The sequence below is a fragment of the Halichoeres trimaculatus genome, unplaced genomic scaffold (assembly GCF_033239565.1).
Source record: "Halichoeres trimaculatus isolate MK-OKI-2021-1 unplaced genomic scaffold, fHalTri1.1 fHalTri1_scaffold_8, whole genome shotgun sequence".
Lineage (NCBI taxonomy): Eukaryota > Metazoa > Chordata > Actinopteri > Labriformes > Labridae > Halichoeres > Halichoeres trimaculatus.
This window is the reverse complement of record NW_027437186.1, coordinates 9,396,123-9,417,371: the sequence shown is the minus strand read 5'-3', so window position 1 is coordinate 9,417,371 and position 21,249 is coordinate 9,396,123. Positions and strand designations below refer to the sequence as shown.

Genomic DNA, 21,249 nt, shown 5'->3' with positions numbered 1-21,249 from the left:
GATTGTTTTCAGCCGCCACATTTATCAACAGCTGATCAGGCATAAGTCGTGATTGGCCCAGGTACGCACGTTTCATAAATCACATGTGAACGTTGCCGTATGATCGTTTTTACACCCAGATCTGCACCAATTCCCACGCAAGATTGATAAATGAGGGCCAATATATCTGCTCTCTGAGAGTATTCATTTACCACAGAGTCTCCAGTCTGTAGCTTGGACTTTCAACAAGCTCTCGAAGCAGCTCCACTTCTGAATCCTGTAGGTGGTTTCCTCTCAAGTCCAGCTCTCTCAAATGGAAGGGGTTGGACTTAAAGGCTGAGGCCAGAGAAGCAAAGCTGGTGGGGCTTAAAACACTGCAGTGTACCAATCTGAAAATTGAAAATATTAAGTCTTGATTTTTTTCTCGTAAAACTATCAGTGTTTACAGTTTTTCTCATTTGCTTTGGTGACTTTCTCACATCACTAACTGCACAACAGTTAGAGCATTTCTCAAAACAATTAGTGAAAACTGCAAAACCTAACCTGCAAAAGTGTGTCACTTGCTCAAAATGGGTTATTCATTCTTCAGCAGTCAATGAAAGTGTCCGTGTCATCAAGATGAAAAATCCTGACACTACTGTTAATGAATCAGATGGTCAAATGGCTTGGTCTTGTTTTCATCATGATTGTTTACTCTGTGTTTTCATATGCAAAAAAAGTCAGGTCTTGGTGACACCACCTGCAAATACTAAATACAGCACTATACACCATTCACACAGCCATTTGAAAACTACACTTAAGTTATACATAAGGTAACTGCATACAAGACGCTCAATATGTATGTTTCGCATTTTTGCTGAATATGCTCTTTGCAAATCTAACCTGTTCACAGGATTGTCTTAAAACTGTAAACTGTAGGATTGTGCTAATGAAAAACATGCTCTAATTTACAACAAAGCTGTAAGTCTAAATGTAAAAAGGGGAAAGTTCGTGTCTCACTGTAAGCTTACTACACAATGACAGTAGTGCAGTGCAGATGGTTGAGTGCTGACTTACTGTCCAGTATGTACACCTCTTCTTCAGACAAAATGTTTTGATTGTTCAGTTTACAGTTGTTCTCCCAAAATTTGGCTGCACCCTTTGCCCAGCCTTAGCCAGTGTGAGACCAGAATTCACAACACGGTCCACAATTGTTGCGAAGTGGCTGTGCTCACTGTAGGCAACTAATGCCTCACACACATGCTAATGCTTTTTTCAGAAAATGATAAAGAACTGTATAGAACTTGCTTGACAGATTTTGACAACTAGGTCAACATTTTGGTATTAAATGACTCAAGAAATGAGATTAGGACTGTTGGTTTTATAGGGACAGACCATTCCACATTTATAAGTATAGTTCATTTTGACTGACATGACTTAATTTGTTGGTGGGAAGAATGAGAAACTGCTACTATGATGTGCACAAATGACTACTTGTTGTGGAGGTTGAACCAACAGTTCTGGGATTTTGATTCTGATGTAAGACACATTGCCCCAAAGCAACTGAGAAAACTGTATTTTTTTCCAAGAACAGCTGAGGTAAAATAAAACTTTAGTTTTTTAACGAAATAGACCCATAAACCTAGACAAACAGGATGCAAGTTGGAAAAAAACTACATTCAAACTGAATAACAATTATGTTCTTTTTTAAACATGCTTTAGTGCCAATTCTATCATGTCACACAATGGGACTCAACCTTAATATTCCCTAATGGTCCAAAAGGAGAAAATATTCTTTCTGGTTATTCTGCAGATAGTTAGTAGGGTTTCTCACCTCAGGATCTCAAGTCTGCAGTTTGGACTCTGCAGATATTTACACAGCTGCTCCACTCCTGAACTCTCAATCTCGTTTGAACTCAGATCCAGGTCTCTTAGATGAGAGGGATTGGACTCCAGAGCTGAGGCCAAATCAGCACAGCTGTACTTTGACAAAGTGCATGAGCTCAATCTAAAATTGAAAATAAATTGGGTTTGTTAGGACGTTTTATTGACACCTTCACTGAATTTCGTGTGAATAATTTTTCGATTTAAAAATACAAATGCTAGTGAGAAAGATCAACATCCTGTCAGTTCATAGGATCCACTAAGGTTTTTATTTTAAATAATTTAAATTCATTTTGCCTGGAAATAGTGCATGAGAAAAAAAAAACTTTCAGCAGAATTTAATAAAGGATTCCTACCCCAGAGACTCCAGTGTGCAGTTCGGATTTTGTAGATATTTACACAGCTGCTCCACTCCAGTATCAAGCAGCTCATTTCCAGCCAGCTCCAGCTCTTTCAGATGAGAGGGGTTGGCATTCAAAGCTGAGGCCAGAGAAGCACTGCTGGCTTCTGTAAAATTGCCCACCATCAGTCTGAAAATACAAGTAACTTTGTCTGAATGCAATTTTTTCGTAAAGAAATTCAGCATTTCAATTGTTGTTTGTTTAAATCAGGGGATCAAACTCAATGTAAAAACTAGAATTGTAAATGTAAAAATACTCCCAGCTAAATGCTGAGTAGGCCTATAACATTTTAGCTGAGAAAGTTATATTTTTATCAACATGTTATTTCAGTAAGATCCATATAGGTTTTTTTTTAAACCCAAGCTTAACATTGTTCAGCCATAAATGGGAGCACAGGAAGAGGAATCAACAGCTTTTTTTTAACCAGCAGAGAGTAAGTAGAGAGTCTGACCTCAGAGTTTCAAGTCTGCAGTCTGGACACCCCAGATAATCAGACAACAGCACCACTCCTGAATCCTGCAGTTCATTGGAGCTCATGTCCAGCTCTCTCAGATAGGAAGGATTGGCTTTTAGAGCTGAGGCCAGAGAAGCACAGCTGACAGACGATAATTTGCAGCCTTTCACACTACAAAATGAAATTAAACAGTGTACCTTCAGAGAGTTGTTTAAGCACTCTTCAGTGTTTATGTATCTCATTACTTAAAACAGACAAAAAGGTTAAAATAGTAAAAAGTACAAATTTGCTTAAGTACAATTTCAAGAAACTAGAATCAGTCAGCACAGTGTAATTAGAGAGTCTGACCTTAAAGTCTCCAATTTGCAGTTTGGACTCTGCAGAAAATCACAGAGCAGCTCCACTGCTGAATCCTGTAAGTTTTTACAGAGGTCGAGCTCTCTCAGATGGGAGGGGTCAGACTTCAGAAATGATGCCAGGAAAGTACAGCTAGCCTCTGCAAATCTGGAGTCAACCATCCTGCAAATGAAAATGAAACCTACCATTATAATTTCTTTTGTTCATTACTTTGCTCTCTTCTCAATGACCAGGCTGTGTCAGATTCCTTCTTTTTCCCAAAAGTCCTTGACATCAGTTATTTAATATAAATGGCAAGAGCAACATCGGAGACAACAAGATAATAATTAAGACAAATAAATCCAAAGAAGGATTTTAAGCTTTGATGATTTATACTCCTTCAGGTGGGGCTGTGGCAAAACATTACTGTTAGTAGCATCAGTAATCAAAACTGAGAATCTAACATTTTGCTTTTATAATACATGCAAACTAATATAGAAACAGCTGGTGCTGAACTGTAATTACAAGGCAAGAACGATCCATGCATTTGTGTTGTTTACACCAAATTGTGAATTGTGTGAAAGGAGCCTGACCGCAAAGTTTCCAGTCTATACTCTGGACTCTGCAGATAGTCACACAGCAGCTCCACTCCTGATTCCTGCAACTGAAAGTTTCCACTCAGGTCCAGTTCTCTCAGGTAGGAGGGGTTGGACTTCAGTGCTGAGGCCAGAACAGCACCGCTGACCCCTGACAAGCTGCACCAGCTCAATCTGAGAATGAAAAATAAAAATGTTTACTTTAGCAGTTTTTTCATGGTAGTTTTTGACCAGTTTTAGGTGGTATATATATATATATATATATATATATATATATATATATATATATATGTGTGTGTGTGTGTGTGTGTGTGTGTGTGTGTGTGTGTGTGTATATGTATGTATGTATGTATATATATATATATATATATATATATATATATTAGTTGTGGGACTTGATTAAAAAAGTTAATCAAATTAATTATGCCATTTGTAATTAATTAATCGTAATTAATCACATTTTAATCATATCAATATTCAACATGAGAAGCAACACTATTCAAGCTAAACAGATTTTGGTAGAAGACTAAATCATTGAATATTCTCATACACAAGTTTAAACCACAAAATCCTGTTTATTTTTGTCAGAAGATGTTTTTTTTTTGTGGACACTACTTTCAAGTACATTCATCAGCCATAATGTGGTAAATAGTGCTGTCAGGAGATTAAAAAATAATCAAATTATTTACAGGATTTGTTATTAATTGATCTAATTAATCACATTTCAGTCTTTTATCTGCTTAAGGTCCCCACATAAAGAATTTGAACTGTAGGACATAACAAAATTATAGTGCATGACTAATCAAATGAATTCACGAAGAAGAGAAGATTTGTAAATCCTTTTTTTTTTTTTTCAACTGGTCAATATTAATTAAAATGTCTGTGTTCCCTGCCATGGACACTGGATTACTGTTTACTACGTCTATAGAAGTAAATTACATTTTTCAGCGGAGGGAGGCGGAGTCGGGTGGAGCTTGTCAATCAAAATCCTGCTCGTCAACTACTGTGGGTGACAGCGGTGCACTCTTTAGACGAGAGCTCAGTATGGATATTAGGAGAAATGTGAGATGAGATACACACAGAGAGACGCTGCAAGTCAGGAAAGTTCAGGCAGTTCGCACTGACACAAAGATGTGTCACGGTAGTTCAGAGAGACAGAGCGGCGCCATCGTGAGAAAAGACGACGGAGATCATGGAGAGGATCAAAGGATGGAGCGCCCGAGATTAACACAATCAAAAAAGTTTGATATTTCAATTTTTTGGACCAAAAACAGGAAGAGAGACATAGAAGAAGAGAGTCCACTCTTCTTAAGTAACTTTGGTGTTTACATGTTCAGAGAAAACAAGATTATTTGGGTCTTAAAAGATCATTCAAGATGCTCTGAAAACGTCTGGCAGCCAATGAGTTAATCTTGCGTTGATTTTTATAGTGCATTAATGTGCGGTGTAATTAATTAATCTAATGAACGCATTAAAGTCCCATCCCTAATATATATATATATATATATATATATATATATATATATATATATATATATATATATATATATATATATATATATATATATATATATATGGGTATGACACTAACACCCGCCAAATGCAGATGAATTCCAGCTGTGGCGGGTAACACCGTCACTCCTACCAGCCACTTTGGCGGGTTGAATTATTTAATTGTAGTTTTCTGAAATGACATCTGAAACACTAAACCCATTGCAATATGAGACTACGGCACTACAACTCCCATGAGCACTGCCTGCGCACAGTGTTTGCTCATCGGACGCACTCGTCTCCAGGACTCCGTCTTGGACAGCCTGACAGCTCACGGTGTTTAGCTCCTGGTAACGTGATTTAAAACTTCGCTCACGTCTTTTTGTAAATAAATATCTTAGCAGACATTTTTTCTTGCTAGTTTTTCAGTTTAGTTTTTATCTTTTCAACTAACCTTCAAGCATAATAAATTTCATTCAATGCAATAATAAACTTGTCCTTTAATTACTTTTTCCTAATTGTCTGCCTATTTTCATATTAAAGGAACACAACCGTTTCAGAACTGAATAACTGATAATGGGGTTTAACATTTTGGAGTCTTGATTTAAGTGTAAACAGAGGTCATTTACATTGAAAAAGGTTGTTGATCTAGTTCAAGGAAACCTAAGCATGTTATATATATATATATATATATATATATATATATATATATATATATATATATATATATATATATATATATATATATATATATATATATATATAAACAAAAATCATCTGAAGCAAAACACCACTGCTTTACATTTAACATTGACACATCTTACTGTTGGAATAATGCTATTTAGAGGTTTCTAAACTAAGCCTGAAAAAGTCTCAGAGAAATTATTGAGCTGAAAAAAATGAAAAACTATTTTTTTCTTTATTAACCATCAGAAACAAAGGAGTTAGACCTTAGAGTCTCCAGTCTGCAGTCAGAACACTTGAGATAATCAGTCAAGGACTCCACTCCTGAATCCTGCAGTATAAAGTTCCCACTCAGGTCCAGCTCTTTCAGATAGAAGGGATTGGTCTTTAGAGCTGAGGCCAGAGAAGCACAGCTGGTCTCTGACACAAGGCAGCGACTCAGTCTGAAGATGAAAAAGATTGAAATTGTTTAACAGAAACCATTAAAAAAAATGATTCTATATATATATATATATATATATATATATATATATATATATATATATATATATATATATATATATATATATATATATATATATATATAAATTCACACATATATATGCTCCGAGTGTGCCTTATATTATTTAGATGAGAAGAAGTAGGGAGTCAGACCTCAGAGTCTCGAGTCTGCATTCTGGATTCTTCAGATAACCACACAACAGCTCAACTCCTAAATCTTGCAGCTTGTTGGAGCTCAGGTCCAGCTCTCTGAGATGACAGGGGTTGGCTTTAAGAGCTAGGGCCAGAGAAGAACAGCTTGTCTCTGAAAAACCGCAGATGCTCAATCTGAAAATGATAATACATTATGCCACTTTAAGACTTTTTCTAAGTATCATTCAATGAGTATCACTTTTCATAGGCTGAAAGAAACCCAGACAGTTAAACATAAAATGGAAAAGATACAAAATCAAATAACTAAAAATGCAGGCTGAGAATTGTTTAAATTGCTTGGCAGCTCTTACTCTGAGCTCACTGTAAGTTTTAAAGTTTAATCCGAAAGTTTCTTGTTGAAGGAGGATTTTAACTTGAAACTCAATAAATCTGTGCCATCATAAATGGCATTAAGAAAAATTACATAATGATTTTTCTATTGACAAGCAGAGAGTCTGACCTTAGAGTCTCCAGCCTGCAGTCTGGATTTTGAAGATAGTCACACAGCTGCTCCATTCCTGAATCCTGAAACTTAAAGTTTCCACTCAGGTCCAGCTCTCTGATGTAGGAGGGGTTAGACTTCAGAGCTAAGGCCAGAACAGCACCGCTGGCTCCTGACAAACTGCAGTCACTCAATCTGAAAATAAAAAATAAATTATGTTCCTTTCAAAGTGTTTCCATAAGCCATTTAGGGCCTAATCAACTAAAGGTTTGCATGTATAAAAGCATGTGCAAACTGTTAAATGAGCAAAATAGCACTTGCAATCCATTTAGCGTGTTTGCCTTCATGAATATGTAGAATATGTGCAGATCACCTGAACGCACAAAATTCTAGCAGGACAAGATGCAGATGTAATCATTTAGCACAGACAGAGTGATTATCACATCTGAAACTGTTAGTGGGCGCTATTTTTGCATCTTTATTTAGCACATTAGAAAGGCAGGTGCAAACTGGCACAGTGTTAGGCACAAAGGGCTGCAGTCATTGTGGCCAGAAGGAGGTAGGGGTGACAGACGAGGGAGAGTTTTTCACATGTATAGCAACATATTTAGACAGTCAGAAATAAAAATAGTGGACGGATATCCTCTTTCCAGCAACGCCATTTTTTGGCTGATGGGTGATGGAAAAGACAACTGCCACATGCACAGATTAATGCTGCAAGACTACAGACATGGGCCAATCTGATTGAAAGCCATTTCTCTTGAATCACTTCAGGTATGCTTTTCTAATGCAATTAAACTAAAACGAAGAACACTTTGAATGGACTTCAATATAGAGAAGAAAACCATAGATAATAAAATAAAAATAAAATAAAAATATATAACAGTGTCTCTTTTTTTCTTTTTCTCCAAAAAGATTTTTAAATGGGGCTTTGAAGGACCACTGCCACTAAACGACTTCCCGGCTATTGCCTGGGCATTAACGGTTATTATCAGCCTAGACACAGCACTGACCAGCTGCCTTGTGTGGGCAACGATGGCCTGTGTGTCACGGCGGAGGGTGTGTGCCAAATTCCATGGCTTCAAACTTCATTTGTCCTTTACGGCCACTCTGCTCTCCCAAACGCTCCATGTTGACAGCTGGTAGCACATGCTGTATACTCATTTAAATAGGGTGATAACACTTGTTTTCAACTGTGCATGCTGTCTTAGATCACCTGTAACATGATCACTGATAGCACGTGCAATTTTTTTAGTTTGTACATGCAATTTAGCGTCCATTATTTGGGATCTTATCAGGTCAGGCCCTTAGTGTTGAAGATAAGAAAAGATAACATATTTCTTTATTCTTCATTATAAAGTCAGACTTCAGCTGGGAGATAAGACTTGCAAAATCTCTCAGTCAGACACCAGTTACATGTTACAGTTAATGTTTTTGTTATTGGGAGCTTGACTAAGTTAAGAATGTAAAATATGATGAAGACAACTCCCAGGTTTAACAAAAACATTGAAGCCAAAGAACATCTCTCATTGTTATTACATCAGTGAACACCACTGAACGGCTTCTTGTTTTATTGATGTTTTGAGACTGAAGCTTAAATTTGTCTGTCAGGGATCTTGGCCCAAAAAAACAAAATGTTGATTTGTTCAATCAGCAAACAGTAGTTTAGGGGTCTGACCTCAAAGTCTTCAGTACGCCAGCAGGACTCTGCAGGTAATCACACAGGTTCTCCACTCCTGTATCCTGCAGCTCATTGGCACTAATGTCCAGCTCTCTCAGGTGGGAGGGGTTGGACTTCAAAGCCGAGGCCAGAGAAGCACAGTTGCTTTTTGACAAACTGCAGCGACTTAACCTGAAGAAAAAGGAATGTTGCTGGTTTGAAAATTATTCTCACAATCTGTCCATCCTCTAGTGTACAAGTCAGCTTGATTCTTCTCAGCATGTGTTTCTCACACCATAATTTTTGCCTCTATTATTAGCGAACATTATCCAAATGTCATCCCAAAAGTCATAATCATTGTTTTTTTTTCATGTGCAAACTAGATCATCTTTGAGTTGTTTAATGCCATGCTGAAAGCAGTCTGGGGAAGCCTTAAAACCTGCCCCATCAGGATTTTTGGTTTTCAAACTCAGGCTAATTTTGTTTCTTTCCCGGCATTTAAAAAAATCCCATCATTTTTATTGTTTTATTCTCAGAAGCAATTAAATGACATTGTCAACCCAGAACACAAAAAAGATTTGAAATAAGAACGAAACTGACCTCAGATTCTCCAGCCTGCAGTTTTGACTTTTGAGTCCAGCAGATAGCAGCCTGACTCCTGAATCCTGCAGCTTGTTGGAGCTTAGGTCCAGCTCTCTCAGATAGGAAGGGTTAGATTTGAGAGCCGAGGCGACAACTTCATAGTGAGTCTGTGAAAGTTCACAGCCGGAAAGTCTGTCATGAAACGTGAAAAGTGAGGTATGTTTTAATCAGATGATTCAGGTTGTATTAATTGCAAGAAATACTTAGGATTTGGCGGCACAACACCTGCCCTCCCTTTCATGTGAATACAGAAAAAGGCAAGGTAGAACAGAGCTCTGTCTGACAATAGTTGTTGAAAATTGAGAGTTTGTTTTATGTGATTTCCAAGATGCAAGGCTGCATATTTTAAAAAAAGGAGTTGTTTCCAGCAAAGCTGCAAAAAAAAATTCAACCTTTGTCAACATCAGGTCATTTAATGTCACATCAGGGACTGAAGCTTTCCCACTCTGCCTTCAGTTGAGTAGTTGGAGAAATAAAATAGAGACTGGCTTTTTACATTCTTAGAGGGTGTATTGTGCTTTCCCATATTTTTAACATTGATATAACCTAATGATTGTGGAGGTTCAGACTAAACATGTGGAAATTATCAAACCTCTACATATCCATATGTTGTAAAAATCTCAGGTTGTAAACTGATCAAAAGGGTCTGCTCTGAAAAAAAGCACTAGATCTATCAGAGACTTGCCGTAATGATGAGGTCTTCACATAATGATCTCCTAACTGGTATGACCTTGGTGTTTGAGGGGCCTCTGACACCAAGGTCTGCTCATACATTGTAAACCCCAAAGTTCAATTACTTAATTGGATTAAGCTATGAAAACTTAAACATTTTTATAGGTTCAATTTACTCAAATGTCTGAGTTTTCAGTGTTGAAACTGTTGATTTCTGAGTAGATTTAACTTTTGTTAATGTTTAAGTAAGCACAACTTAAAATCATTAGTTTCTATGACACGTTTTGTAACTGTGAGTGAGGAGGGGACGCAGTTGATATGAGACCCTGCTGTACTCCTAGATGCGCAGCAGTGGCACAGGTTGTTTGTACTCCACATGACATGGACTGTTTGTCTGTGCATTACAGCATGGACCAGCTGTCTGTGCTCCTTGTAGCATCGATCCAGTCAAAAATTTCATTGATTAATATACTAACCATTAGGCACACTGCAAAAGTCAATATGTACAAGACCCCATGCCATGGACCCCAGACCACCAGTCAGTGCCGTGGGGCTCAGACAACCTGTGCCCCTTGAAAAACAATATTTCAATGTACAGCAGGGTCTCATATCTACTGCCTTCCCTCCTCACTCACGGTTACTTAAGTTATGAAATTAGAGCTGATTTTTGTTGTGACTGCGTTTGTAACCATGAGTGGATATTTAAAATGTTTTTATTTTAGTTGTTGCAACATTTTTTTTCATTACTTAATAATTTTGATTTGTAACAAAAAAGCATCAGGTTTATTTGATTAAAGACATTCAGTAGTAATGATTTTCCATAATGATCGTAACTACTTAGGATGTTGAGTTAAATTAACTTGTTTCATTACTTAGTTTTTTTAAGATAACTGGTTCACAATCATTTTTCAAGTAAACTCAACTTATCCGGGTTAACAGTGTAGTTCTGCATCCAATAGGCCTCCACCATGCTGGCCAATCAGAAAATAGGGGGTTTGTGGAGCCTTAAAGACACATAGCTAAAAGTTTCAGACAGAAGTTGAAAAAAAGGATTTCCAAAGTACCAGTAAAGAGGTATCAGGGGCCTATAGTAATTCTCAGCTGGACTTACAGAGCCTTTCTGCAGTTCCTCACAGCTGGAATCAGCCTCCATCGTCCCTCTGTTGATGCATTATACTTCTGCAGATTTAACTCATCCACCACCTCCTCTGACATCTGCAGCATGTAGGCCAGAGCAGAGCAGTGGATCTCAGAGAGCTGGTCCGTTGATGTGCTTCCTGACTTGAGAAACTCTTGGATCTCCTGATGGACTGACAAGTCGTTCACCTCCATTAGGCAGTGGAAGATGTTGATATTTCTGTCAGGAGATGTTCTGGTGTTCATCACCTTCAGGTTTTCAATGACTTTTTGGATCACTTCAGGACTGCTGTCTGTCTGACCCAGTAAGCCTTTTAGGAGTCTCTGGTTTGACTCCAGGGCTAGTCCATGAAGGAAGCGGACAAACAGGTCCAGGTGGCCATTTTTACTCTTCAGGGATTTCTGCATTGTTGCTTGTAGAAAGAAGTCTAGGCTCGCATTAAAACGTTTAACCTGCAGAAAAGCCTTCAGTTCTTTTATTTTCTTGTTTGTGAAACAGTGGAACATGTAGACTGCAGCAAGAAACTCCTGAACGCTCAGATGAACAAAGCAGTAGACTGTTTGTTGGAAGATCACACTCTCTCTTTTGAAGATCTCTGTACAAATTCCTGAGTACACCGAGGCCTCAGTGACATCCAGACCACAGCGCTCCAGGTCTTCCTGGTAGAACATGATGTCTCCTTTCTCCAGATGTTCAAACGCCAGCTTTCCTAGCTTCAGGAGAACTCCCCTGTCAGCCTCCATCAGCTCCTGAGGACTCATGTGACGTCCTTCACCATACTTCAGCTTTTTCCTCTGAGTCTGAACCAGCAGGAAGTGCGAGTACATTTCAGTCAGGGTCTTGGGCAGCTCTCCTCTCTGCTCGGTCCCCATCATGTCCTCCAGGACTGTAGCAGTGATCCAGCAGAAGACCGGGATGTGGCACATGATGTGGAGGCTCTTGGATGTCTTGATGTGTGAGATGATCTTGTTGGACACATCTTCATCTCTGAACCTCCTCCTGAAGTACTCCTCCTTCTGCGCGTCATTGAAGCCTCGCACTTCTGTTACCCTGTCTACACGTGAAGGAGGGATCTGATTGGCTGCTGCAGGTCGAGTAGTGATCCAGACCAGAGCTGAAGGAAGCAGATTCCCCTGGATGAGGTTAGTTAACAGCACGTTTACAGAGCACTCCTGCAAGACATCAGACACGCGCTGAGTGATGGGAAAAGCCAGAGACAGTCTGCTTTCATCCAGGCCGTCAAAGATGAACAACAGTGTACAGTCAGCCAGCGTCTCTGCTGTCAGATTCTGTAACGTTGGATGGAAAACATGGATCAGACCAAGGAGACTGTGCCGCTTATTTTTGACCAAGTTCAGCTCCCTGAACGAAAGCGGAACCACCAGACTGAGGTCTTGGTTTTCCGAGCCCTCTGCCCAGTCCAGAGTGAACTTCAGCAATGAAAAAGTTTTTCCAACACCAGCCACACCGTTTGTCAGAACCACTCTGATGGGTTTCTGTTGGTCAGTGAAGTCTTTAAAGATGTCACGACACTTGATGGCAGTGTCATGGAGGCACTCAAACTTGTAGGCTGTCTCCAGCTGCCTCACTTCATGTTGCGTGTAAACGTTTTCACTCTGCCCCTCTGTGATGTACAGCTCAGTGTAGATCCTGTTGAGGTGGGTTCTACTTCCTGCTTCTCCAATTCCTTCAGTCACATTTTCACATCTCCTCTTCAGACTGATCTTGTGTTCTTTTATGACTTCATGGAGAAAACTTCCCACTGGAAGAGACAGAGAAATGCCGGCCAAATTCAGAAACAACAGCATAGCACATTAAGGCGCAACATTTTAGACTGTGCTGATGTGTTTGACAGTAGATTGGCAGTTATTGTGAAGTTTTCTCTATCAGTCAATCTGTAAACAGTAAATGGTAATCAATCACTAATCAGCTTGTTGTGATTATATTGGTAAAGATACTTCCCATATTTCTAAATTTCACATGATGCAAACATTGAAAGGAAAGATAATTTTGTTCAAAGCTAGCTGCTGTCAAACTTTGACAGAACAGAAATCAAACAGATTTACTCAAAGTTCAAAGTTTTGTGTCTTTCTTTGTGAGAATTAACAGTAAAAAGTAAACAAAAGAGAGGAAAAAAGAGGATAATAAGTTTATCGTCAGTAGACTTTGGATTGTAATTCTAATCATCAATATTGCTTTGGATCAGTGGTTCCCGCAGTGTATTCCAAAATAAATAAATGAATTGAAAAAAAGTTTAAAATGCCATGTTTTATCCATTATTGTAAAAATATGTATTAAAAATCAGGTGTTTTATGAAACCATGGGGAATCAAAGGCTAAAAAGTTTGGGAGGCCTTGGGGTACATGGACATGAACACACAATGTGCAGTCTTACTTTGTGCAGCGCTGGTCTGATATTCAGATCCTGTTCTGGTTCTTTTTCTACACTGAGGACAGGAAGAGTCTCCAGACTGGCCCAAGTGTGAGGTCTGACACTGTCTGCAGAACCAGGATACAGAGCAGGAAGAGGCTGGACCCTGAAACACGGCAACACTTCCTGGAGAGGAACGCCCTCTGTGAACACATTTTTCATGACCACATGATTTCTTGATTAATGCTCAAAAAAAACCCCATAAAGATTAAATGCAAACATAAAAACATCAGAAAACATGTTTGTCAGAGGTGACTGGAATAGATGGGTTGTCTTACTTTGCATCAGGGAGTCCAGGTTCATTTTCATCAGGTGAAAGATCTTCCTCCTGAGTGCAAAGTACAGAGGACTTTCCTCGTTCCTCCTCCTCTGAACAATCACTCATGTTCAGTCTGAGGAGTTAAACAAAATCACACTGTGCGGTAAGAACACAAGAATAAAAGAATACAATTCATTCAAGGTCACAGGAGAGATGCACACACTCACACACACCAAAAAAGCCAAAATAGCTCATGTGTCCACTCCTCATAAATCAGACTGTTTTTTTCAGTTATTAATATTAACCTTTATTTAATCAGGTAGAGAATGCCTTGAGATCGAGATCTCTTTTGCAAGGGTGACCTGGCCAGTAGCACACGTCAATATATAAATACATTACAATAATGCAAGATTAATTTTAAACAGACAATACTTGGAGATAAGAATTGAAGGTTAAATGCTGAAGTGACTCTCGAAAACAAATAAAAAACAAAAATATATTACAGGATATGATTAAAAACAAAGTGCTTTGGAGGTAAAGTGCTAAAAGGTGACTCATAAAACAGGTTCATAAACACAGGCACTGGTCCATGGTCTCTTGTCTGCCTTTTAGCATGGAATGAAAGGCTCCAAGAGAAATGAGTTTTGACAGATTAAAGTCTGTCTGTAGAGCATTTCATGCAGAGGGAGCAGCAAAGCTAAAGGCTTTTTTACCCAATTCAGTCCTGACACGAGGAACAAACAACATCTGTTGAGATCATTTCTAGTCTTCTTTTCTTTACAGTTCCCAGAGAGAAAACTTGCTCTGTGACTTTATTAATCAAAACTTTTTTTAAAGTGTTGCTTCCACTCACCCCTTCTTCAGCTTTCAGTTTCCTGCCTTTCTCAAAATGGAGCTGAATGCCTGCTCATAGTTTGATTTTCAGAGTCCCCTCCCTGGTTCAAAGTTTGATCACATGATTAGAATTTCTCCCCGCCTCCTCCACTTACAGGAAGTCAGCTGTGTTTGCGTGTGTGTGTAAGGGCCTTTTTCAAACCGCCCCCTACACACTCCGCCTCCATGATGGAGTGCACTCCGTCACACTCGCAGCTGAATGAAGTTCACTTCATCAGGGTGTAGGGTATAAATACAGCTTTGGGACAGAAACTTCCCTCTCACAGGTGGAAACAGATATAAAAAGAAAATAAAACATAGAGAAGACAAAAGAAACTTACTTCCACACTTCTTTGGCTGCATTTCTTTTTTATTAAAGAGTTTTTCATGTTTCACTCTCGCTTGAATGTTTTTTTTTTTTTTTTGTGACAGTCCCTGTAAATATAAAACACTCAAATAAACACAAACTGTCTGAACAAATGCAAGCCAAGCCTTAATCAATGATATGTACATCTTAAGTTGTGAACATCTGCAGGAAAATCATTAAGTATTTGTGTTAGTTTAGCAGTGTTTGTGCAGGCACATATGCGTGGAACTTTCATTTGTATGTTGCTTCCTCCATGGTTGACACCGAACACAATTTGGTGCTGCACCTGTTCAGCGAGTCGGAATCCATGCAGACTTGCTTTTGGAGGGTTTTATAGCCCACTACCCCTCCCTGTGGATCGGTTTGGGATGGCCCTTAATGTTGCGGACCCTCCGCGAGGACGCGCAAACGAAGGGGTAGTGGGTAGGGAGAGTGTGTAGGGGCGGTTTGAAAAGGGCCCTAGCAGAGAGAAAGTGTGTGTGGGTGCGTTCAACAGATAAGTGTCTCTCTGAATGTTACAAAAGCTTGAAATAATGTCATGAATAACCCTTTTCTTTTTCAGACTTTTAGGGGACACAGGTAGTGACTTTTACTCAGATTAGAGTAGAACTATTTTTTTTTACTTGTAGTTTTCAAATCACTACTTTTATCTTTACTCAAGCATTGTTGTGTGAGGTTCTGTTCTTACTATATTTTAAATTCAGCATCAGTTATAGTTCATTAGGTGTACTTGAGTTCAGTATTTTCCAGCCCAGGTTGTAACAGACAAACAGTTCCCATTAGCCCTTTGTCTACAGTGAAAAACATATAAAGGAGCTACAGATCAAAGAAGGCCTGAGGCTGCCATTTGTTTTAAATGCTAGTCAAGGTGTTAGAGGCTAAACTTAACTCAAACCCTTCTAATATCCCCAGGTCCTGATTCCTTCAAGGATTGTGGGGCTTTTGCACCTATGAAGCCTGTGCGTATAAGCCAAAAAGGCATTTTCTAATTCACAAAGTACACACAAAGGGTTACATGCAGAACTTATGTCTCCGTGCGTCGTGTTTTTTTTAACGTTAGTGTTTATTTATTTGTTTTAATCCATTGCACATTAATTCCAAACTGAACAGGTTTTTGTTAAAATGAGTTTCCTTGTTAATAACAGCTAAATTCACTAACACTGGTGTTAGCAGCCCTGCAAAGTCAGAGTGAAATGATTACAATCCACTGAGAGCTGCTAGTGACTGCACCACAGTTTTTACAACAGTTGTTAGGCTAAGTTGTTGTGGGGCCTCGTGTCCGTGCGGGGCGGGGAAGTCTCCGGCTGCGCTCCTTGTGGGCCGGGGGCCCTCCTCAGTGTTGATAGCCCCCAAAGGTAGCTTATTCCTTACCGCAGTCCTCGGTGCTCAGCCATGTCTCTCTCTCCCCTCTCTTTACAATTAGTATGAATGTGTATGGGAGTAGGTGTGTATGTGTGTTTGTCTGCGAATGTGTGTATGGATTTGTCCTTTTCTTATGTTGTTTTTAGCCCCTGTGAGGCACTTTGTGTTGCTTTCAAAGTATGAAAAGTGCCCTATAAATAAATAAAGTTTGAAGTTTGAAGTTTGAAGTTAAAAAAAGTCATCCAATCATTCCAATTATGAGTGAATTTTAGAGAAAAACAACAAGTTGATTCCATTGTGTTCATTTGATAGTCAGATAGCAACTTTCTGGGCTGAGATTTTACATTACAAAAAGAAACAAAAGGATCTGACCTGAGAGACACGAGACAGCAATAGAAATCCTCTCCATCGTGCTGCTGCTCCGTGAACTACTTTTGACACTTTTACACAGGTTAATGGAAGGGAAGAATACCTCCAGACACTTCTCTAGGTTTAAGACACAGTCCACATGTTTGTGGTTCTATTTACAAAGTTTGATGTTGGGGGTGATTTAAAATGATTTACCCCTTATTCAAAGTTACATGTAAAAACTTCATGCAGTGCTTTGCATTTTAAATGTAGTAATGCATGGCCACATTAAAGGAATATATATATTTTTTCCTGTCTTTCCTCCCCTTGTCTGCATTATCTTTTCTACTGAGCACTGTGTCAGATGATAGCGTTGAAAAGACTGATGCATTTTTTTTCTAGCAGTCAGAGAGATGTGAATATGATTAACTGCTACAGTGACCATCACCAGCCCTGCCTGTTGGCTACTCCATCATTCTAAACTTTATTTAACCAATGATATGAGCTGAAGGGGAGGGCCATGCCACACCACAGTGTGAAAGAAGGGGAAGTAATGACAGACAGGAAGAGACAAGACAAACAGAAGGGAGGACAAACGCCTACTATTGTTGATTTGAGATAGCAGTTCAAGTGCTGGGCTAATTCAAGTCAATACAGGAAGTAAAGGCTGTACAAAATCAGGGACACCAGAAATGTGGGGTCTTGATAGTGTGGGGAGTGTGGGCCTACGTGGATAGGAGATGGAGTGGCATGCAACACAGGATGTGAGAAGATGTGTACGAGTACCCGATTCAGCATGATCTATCGTGTCTCTTAGTAAGTCCCGACAGGAGCTTGAGTATCTGCATGCGTGTGCGGTGGTCACCCAATACCCAAGTAAGTAAAACACAGCCACGGGTGCCCCCCGGGCCACCAGGGCACCCGTGACCCCCCCACACAGTCCCCAAACCGCCAAGCCCAGGGACAACCCCAGGATTCAAGGGGGCACAGACCCGCCTCCCCGCCAATACCAAAGACAGCACCTAGGACCCGGAGCAGTGGCCTCCCCTTGGAGATAGCACCCGCCCTCCCCGATCACCTGTCTACCCGGCCTCAAGCCACCCCCACCCCCAGCACCCAGCCACCCCCACGCTCCCCGCGGCAGGCCTGAGGCCCCAAGCCACCCGAGAGCCAGCTCCCCCAGGACCAGACCCCTCCCCAGGGGGAGGCCCCGAACCACAGCCAGGCCAGGTGGGGCAAGATGTGGGCATGTAGCGGTGAGATGGAGGTCACGGCCCGCCCCCCAGAAACTCCGAGGCCATGAGAGGCCTCGGAGACTGCTGCCCAAGCAACAGCAGAGGCCCCCTGCACAGGACAGCACCCCACAGGGAGCCCGCCATGCCGAGGCCCCCAGCCAGCAACAGGCTAAAGGATCACGCACCACAGCCCTCCAAGGGATACATGGCACAACGGGGCCCGCGCCAGAGCCCACCCTCAGCCACTGGAGCCCAGCCGCACTCCACAGCCGCACCAAGCCTATGCCAGTGATAAACCCTATACCAACAACAGCCCCCCCCACTATTCTGCAACTTGCTCCCAGACAAGCTACATTATCCCTACACCGTGATTAGTGCAGCTAAGTGTAATGTGGTGCATTAAAACTGGGGAAAAACAGGTCGAGTGGGGGTCCACCAACAAGGAATTTAAATTTAGATTTCAAGATTAAAATTGTAGTATCAATATCATGTAGTATGGTGAATAGTTATTTCCACCATAACCACGAAATCAATCCAAGAACTTATTTTCTACAAGATAAAAAGGAAAAGTCTTGCTTCTCATTTGGTCAACTCTGTGTATGTTAGTACAGTGGAACAGAAAGGGGATAAAATGTCACATATATACATATATATATATATATATATATATATATATATATATATATATATATAAAGGACCTTTGGGACAAACATTTCTTCAAACAATATTTTTTTATGCATTGGGTCAGGTTGGATTATGAATGTATGCAGTTCTGTTTGGATATGTGCTGATTAGACTCTGAAAAATCAAAAATAAACCGTAAATCCGAAGAAAACAATTTCTGTTTTTACCACATTACAGACTTGACACAGAACATTTCTTCTCTTTTTTTTTGTTGAATATTTGGGGTATTTTACCTCTAAGTATTCTGCTACTTTATGTTAAGTTTATGTTTAACCATTCTTTATGGAGTGTAGGACATAAAGGCAGTGTATGACGAGCTAAAAAGGCATTCTAGCAAACGACGTGAAAATTAAAAATGATTTTTATCCATCTTAAAATGAGACCTGTGCAGTGGAAGTCACAAGACAAAGTGTCTGAGCGTGGAATAAGTGACGGTTATTTCAGCTAAAAGAAGAATCCAGTGAAGACACATTTGATGAGTGTGTTTAACACCTCACCTGCATGAGGACGGACCACAGACACACTGGGTCCAGACAGGGTCAGCACATCACAGACACAAAAGTGGTCTCTCTCTGTTCTTTGGTTTATTTCAAGAGGGAGATGGAGGCACCCATCACCTCCAGCTCAAATCTTTTAGCCCGTTTGTTTTAACCAAAGGAAATGATGTCGCTGAATCATTGGCTTCTTTGAACAGAACTGGACAAAAAGAACATTCACTGATCCTCTGTGTTTTTCACATGGTGAAAAGAACTGTGTAATAAGATGTAAAAATAGGTGGCGCAACAGTTAGCTGCAGGTCACCGGTTCGATTCCCAGCTTTCCCAGCAACTTTCTCTGTGTAGTTTGCATGTTCTCCCATGCATGCGTGGGTTCTCTCCGGGTTCTCCGGCTTCCTCCTACAGTCCAAAAACATCATCATCAAAAACAAACATCAGGTTAATTAGTCACTCTAAATTGTCTGTAGGTGTGAGTGTGTGCGTGAATGTTGTCTGTCTGTGTCAGCCTTGTGATTGACTGGCGACCAGTCCAGGGTGTACCCCGCCTCTCACCCAATGACAGCTGGGATAGGCTCCAGCCACTCGCGACCCTGAACAGGACAAGCGGTTCAGAAAATGAATAAATGAATGAATGAATGAATGAAGATGTAAAAATTACTGCTTAGCCAACCTGAAACAAGCCCTTCACTGTGGTTTCTAGTTATCCTGATCCTCTAGACATCTGTCAATCCTTCCAATGTTTTCCACACCTCCATCCTCTCAAACACAATCAGACAGAAACAGAAATAAAACTATAACCTATGGGGAACACTAGCAGCTGTTGTTTTCAAAATGATGGAGCTCTGTGATTGAATTCACTGATGCTGAAATTCTGTGCTCATTCAAAAATATCATCATGTTACTGTGATATTATTTATGTGTGGTTTTCATTTTCATCCGCGCTCCAGGTCAACCTGTACTCACACCCCCAAAGCCTGGCTACCTGCTGCAATCAGGACTGGCCAAGAAAACTTCAAAGGTCTTGGTGCTGGACTCTGCTCATGCTCAGAGAGCAGAGATCAGCTCGGCCTCAGCTCAGCTGACTGCAGACAGTAGACATCAGGTTAGTTATGCCCTCCATCAGTCAGTGTCCTCTCTCAGTCGTTGCTCTGTGTCGGATCCAAACAGATGACCTGTTTGCTCTCAGCCGTCTGATTCACACTGCTCTGCTCATTTATTACTCTACGAATCAGTCATTTCATCTGTTACTCAGTTGCTGCCATGATATCTGACCAGTCAGTGTGAGATCTGTCAAATAATTCTTCTTTCCTCCGCTCTGCAGGGAGTCCCTGCAGGAGAGGCCCAGACCCTCAGGTTAGTCAGCAGCTGACCCCTCTCTTCAGTCAGGCAGAGAAACAGAAGGTAATTAACTCTTTTTTTAAAGCTCTCTGAAGAAATGAACTGTGATGTCAGAAAGAAGAGTGTCTGAGGGACTATCAAAGACCTCCTGAAGAGCAGGACATTGACTCCTGGGGAAAAGAAGAAGGTGAGAACAGAACTTGGTAGGAGATGTTTAGAGGTCACTTCGCAGTCCAAAGACTGAACTGAAGACCTGCATGTCTCACAGGTGGTCTCCAAGTTCATCAAGGCGCTGGACTCTTTGAAAAGGAAATTTCTGTTGGAAAGGGATGAACACCTGCTCCTGCATCCGCAAGGGCCGGATGCGGGAGTCTTTGACCCTGAACAGTGAGATTTATAGTGCAGACAGACTATGGTCACATGCTCCACTGTTGCTGCTACATGTCTCTGGATGTCCCTGCTTCTTACAGGGAGCTGGAGGGGCTGCTTTTCAGTGTGAGCAGGGATGGAAGAGCTGAGGGAGCAGATATAGGAGGAGGAGCTCACCTGGAAAGTTTCCCCTAGCAGCTCCAGCTCCCTCCCCACTGCCAGCCATCACCATGGCATGTCTTTTCCAGCTCCTTCCCCCTGTAAGGTGGGGGATTCCAGGTGAGTGTGTGTGGCAGCAGCCTGGATTGCTGTGGAAACAAGGTTCGGTCTCTGAGTTCCTGTCTGTACAGAAAGATCTGTATGAAACCTATATGTTCCTCTTTTGTATTACATTGCAGAGCTGGCTGCTAATACCCATGGTTTCCTAACAGTAGG

The 21,249-nt window shown here is 40.6% G+C and overlaps 1 protein-coding gene across 1 annotated transcript in view; it reads right to left on the bottom strand.

Moving 5' to 3' along the window:
• The window catches only part of LOC141794742 (NACHT, LRR and PYD domains-containing protein 12-like), a 36,781-nt gene extending 22,095 nt beyond the window's left edge, over nucleotides 1-14,686 (bottom strand). Inside the window, exons 1-15 of the mRNA XM_074675206.1 lie at nucleotides 14,594-14,686; nucleotides 13,760-13,873; nucleotides 13,446-13,624; nucleotides 11,025-12,813; nucleotides 9,200-9,373; nucleotides 8,618-8,791; nucleotides 6,958-7,134; nucleotides 6,459-6,632; nucleotides 6,071-6,247; nucleotides 3,627-3,803; nucleotides 3,046-3,216; nucleotides 2,695-2,868; nucleotides 2,199-2,372; nucleotides 1,793-1,966; nucleotides 192-368 (exon numbers count right to left, since the gene is read on the bottom strand). Of these exons, the coding sequence (XP_074531307.1) occupies nucleotides 192-368; nucleotides 1,793-1,966; nucleotides 2,199-2,372; nucleotides 2,695-2,868; nucleotides 3,046-3,216; nucleotides 3,627-3,803; nucleotides 6,071-6,247; nucleotides 6,459-6,632; nucleotides 6,958-7,134; nucleotides 8,618-8,791; nucleotides 9,200-9,373; nucleotides 11,025-12,813; nucleotides 13,446-13,624; nucleotides 13,760-13,866 (3,998 nt within the window). The 5' untranslated portion in view covers nucleotides 13,867-13,873; nucleotides 14,594-14,686. The remainder of the gene's footprint in view (nucleotides 1-191; nucleotides 369-1,792; nucleotides 1,967-2,198; nucleotides 2,373-2,694; nucleotides 2,869-3,045; nucleotides 3,217-3,626; nucleotides 3,804-6,070; nucleotides 6,248-6,458; nucleotides 6,633-6,957; nucleotides 7,135-8,617; nucleotides 8,792-9,199; nucleotides 9,374-11,024; nucleotides 12,814-13,445; nucleotides 13,625-13,759; nucleotides 13,874-14,593) is intronic.
• Between the last annotated feature and the right edge of the window lie 6,563 nt (nucleotides 14,687-21,249).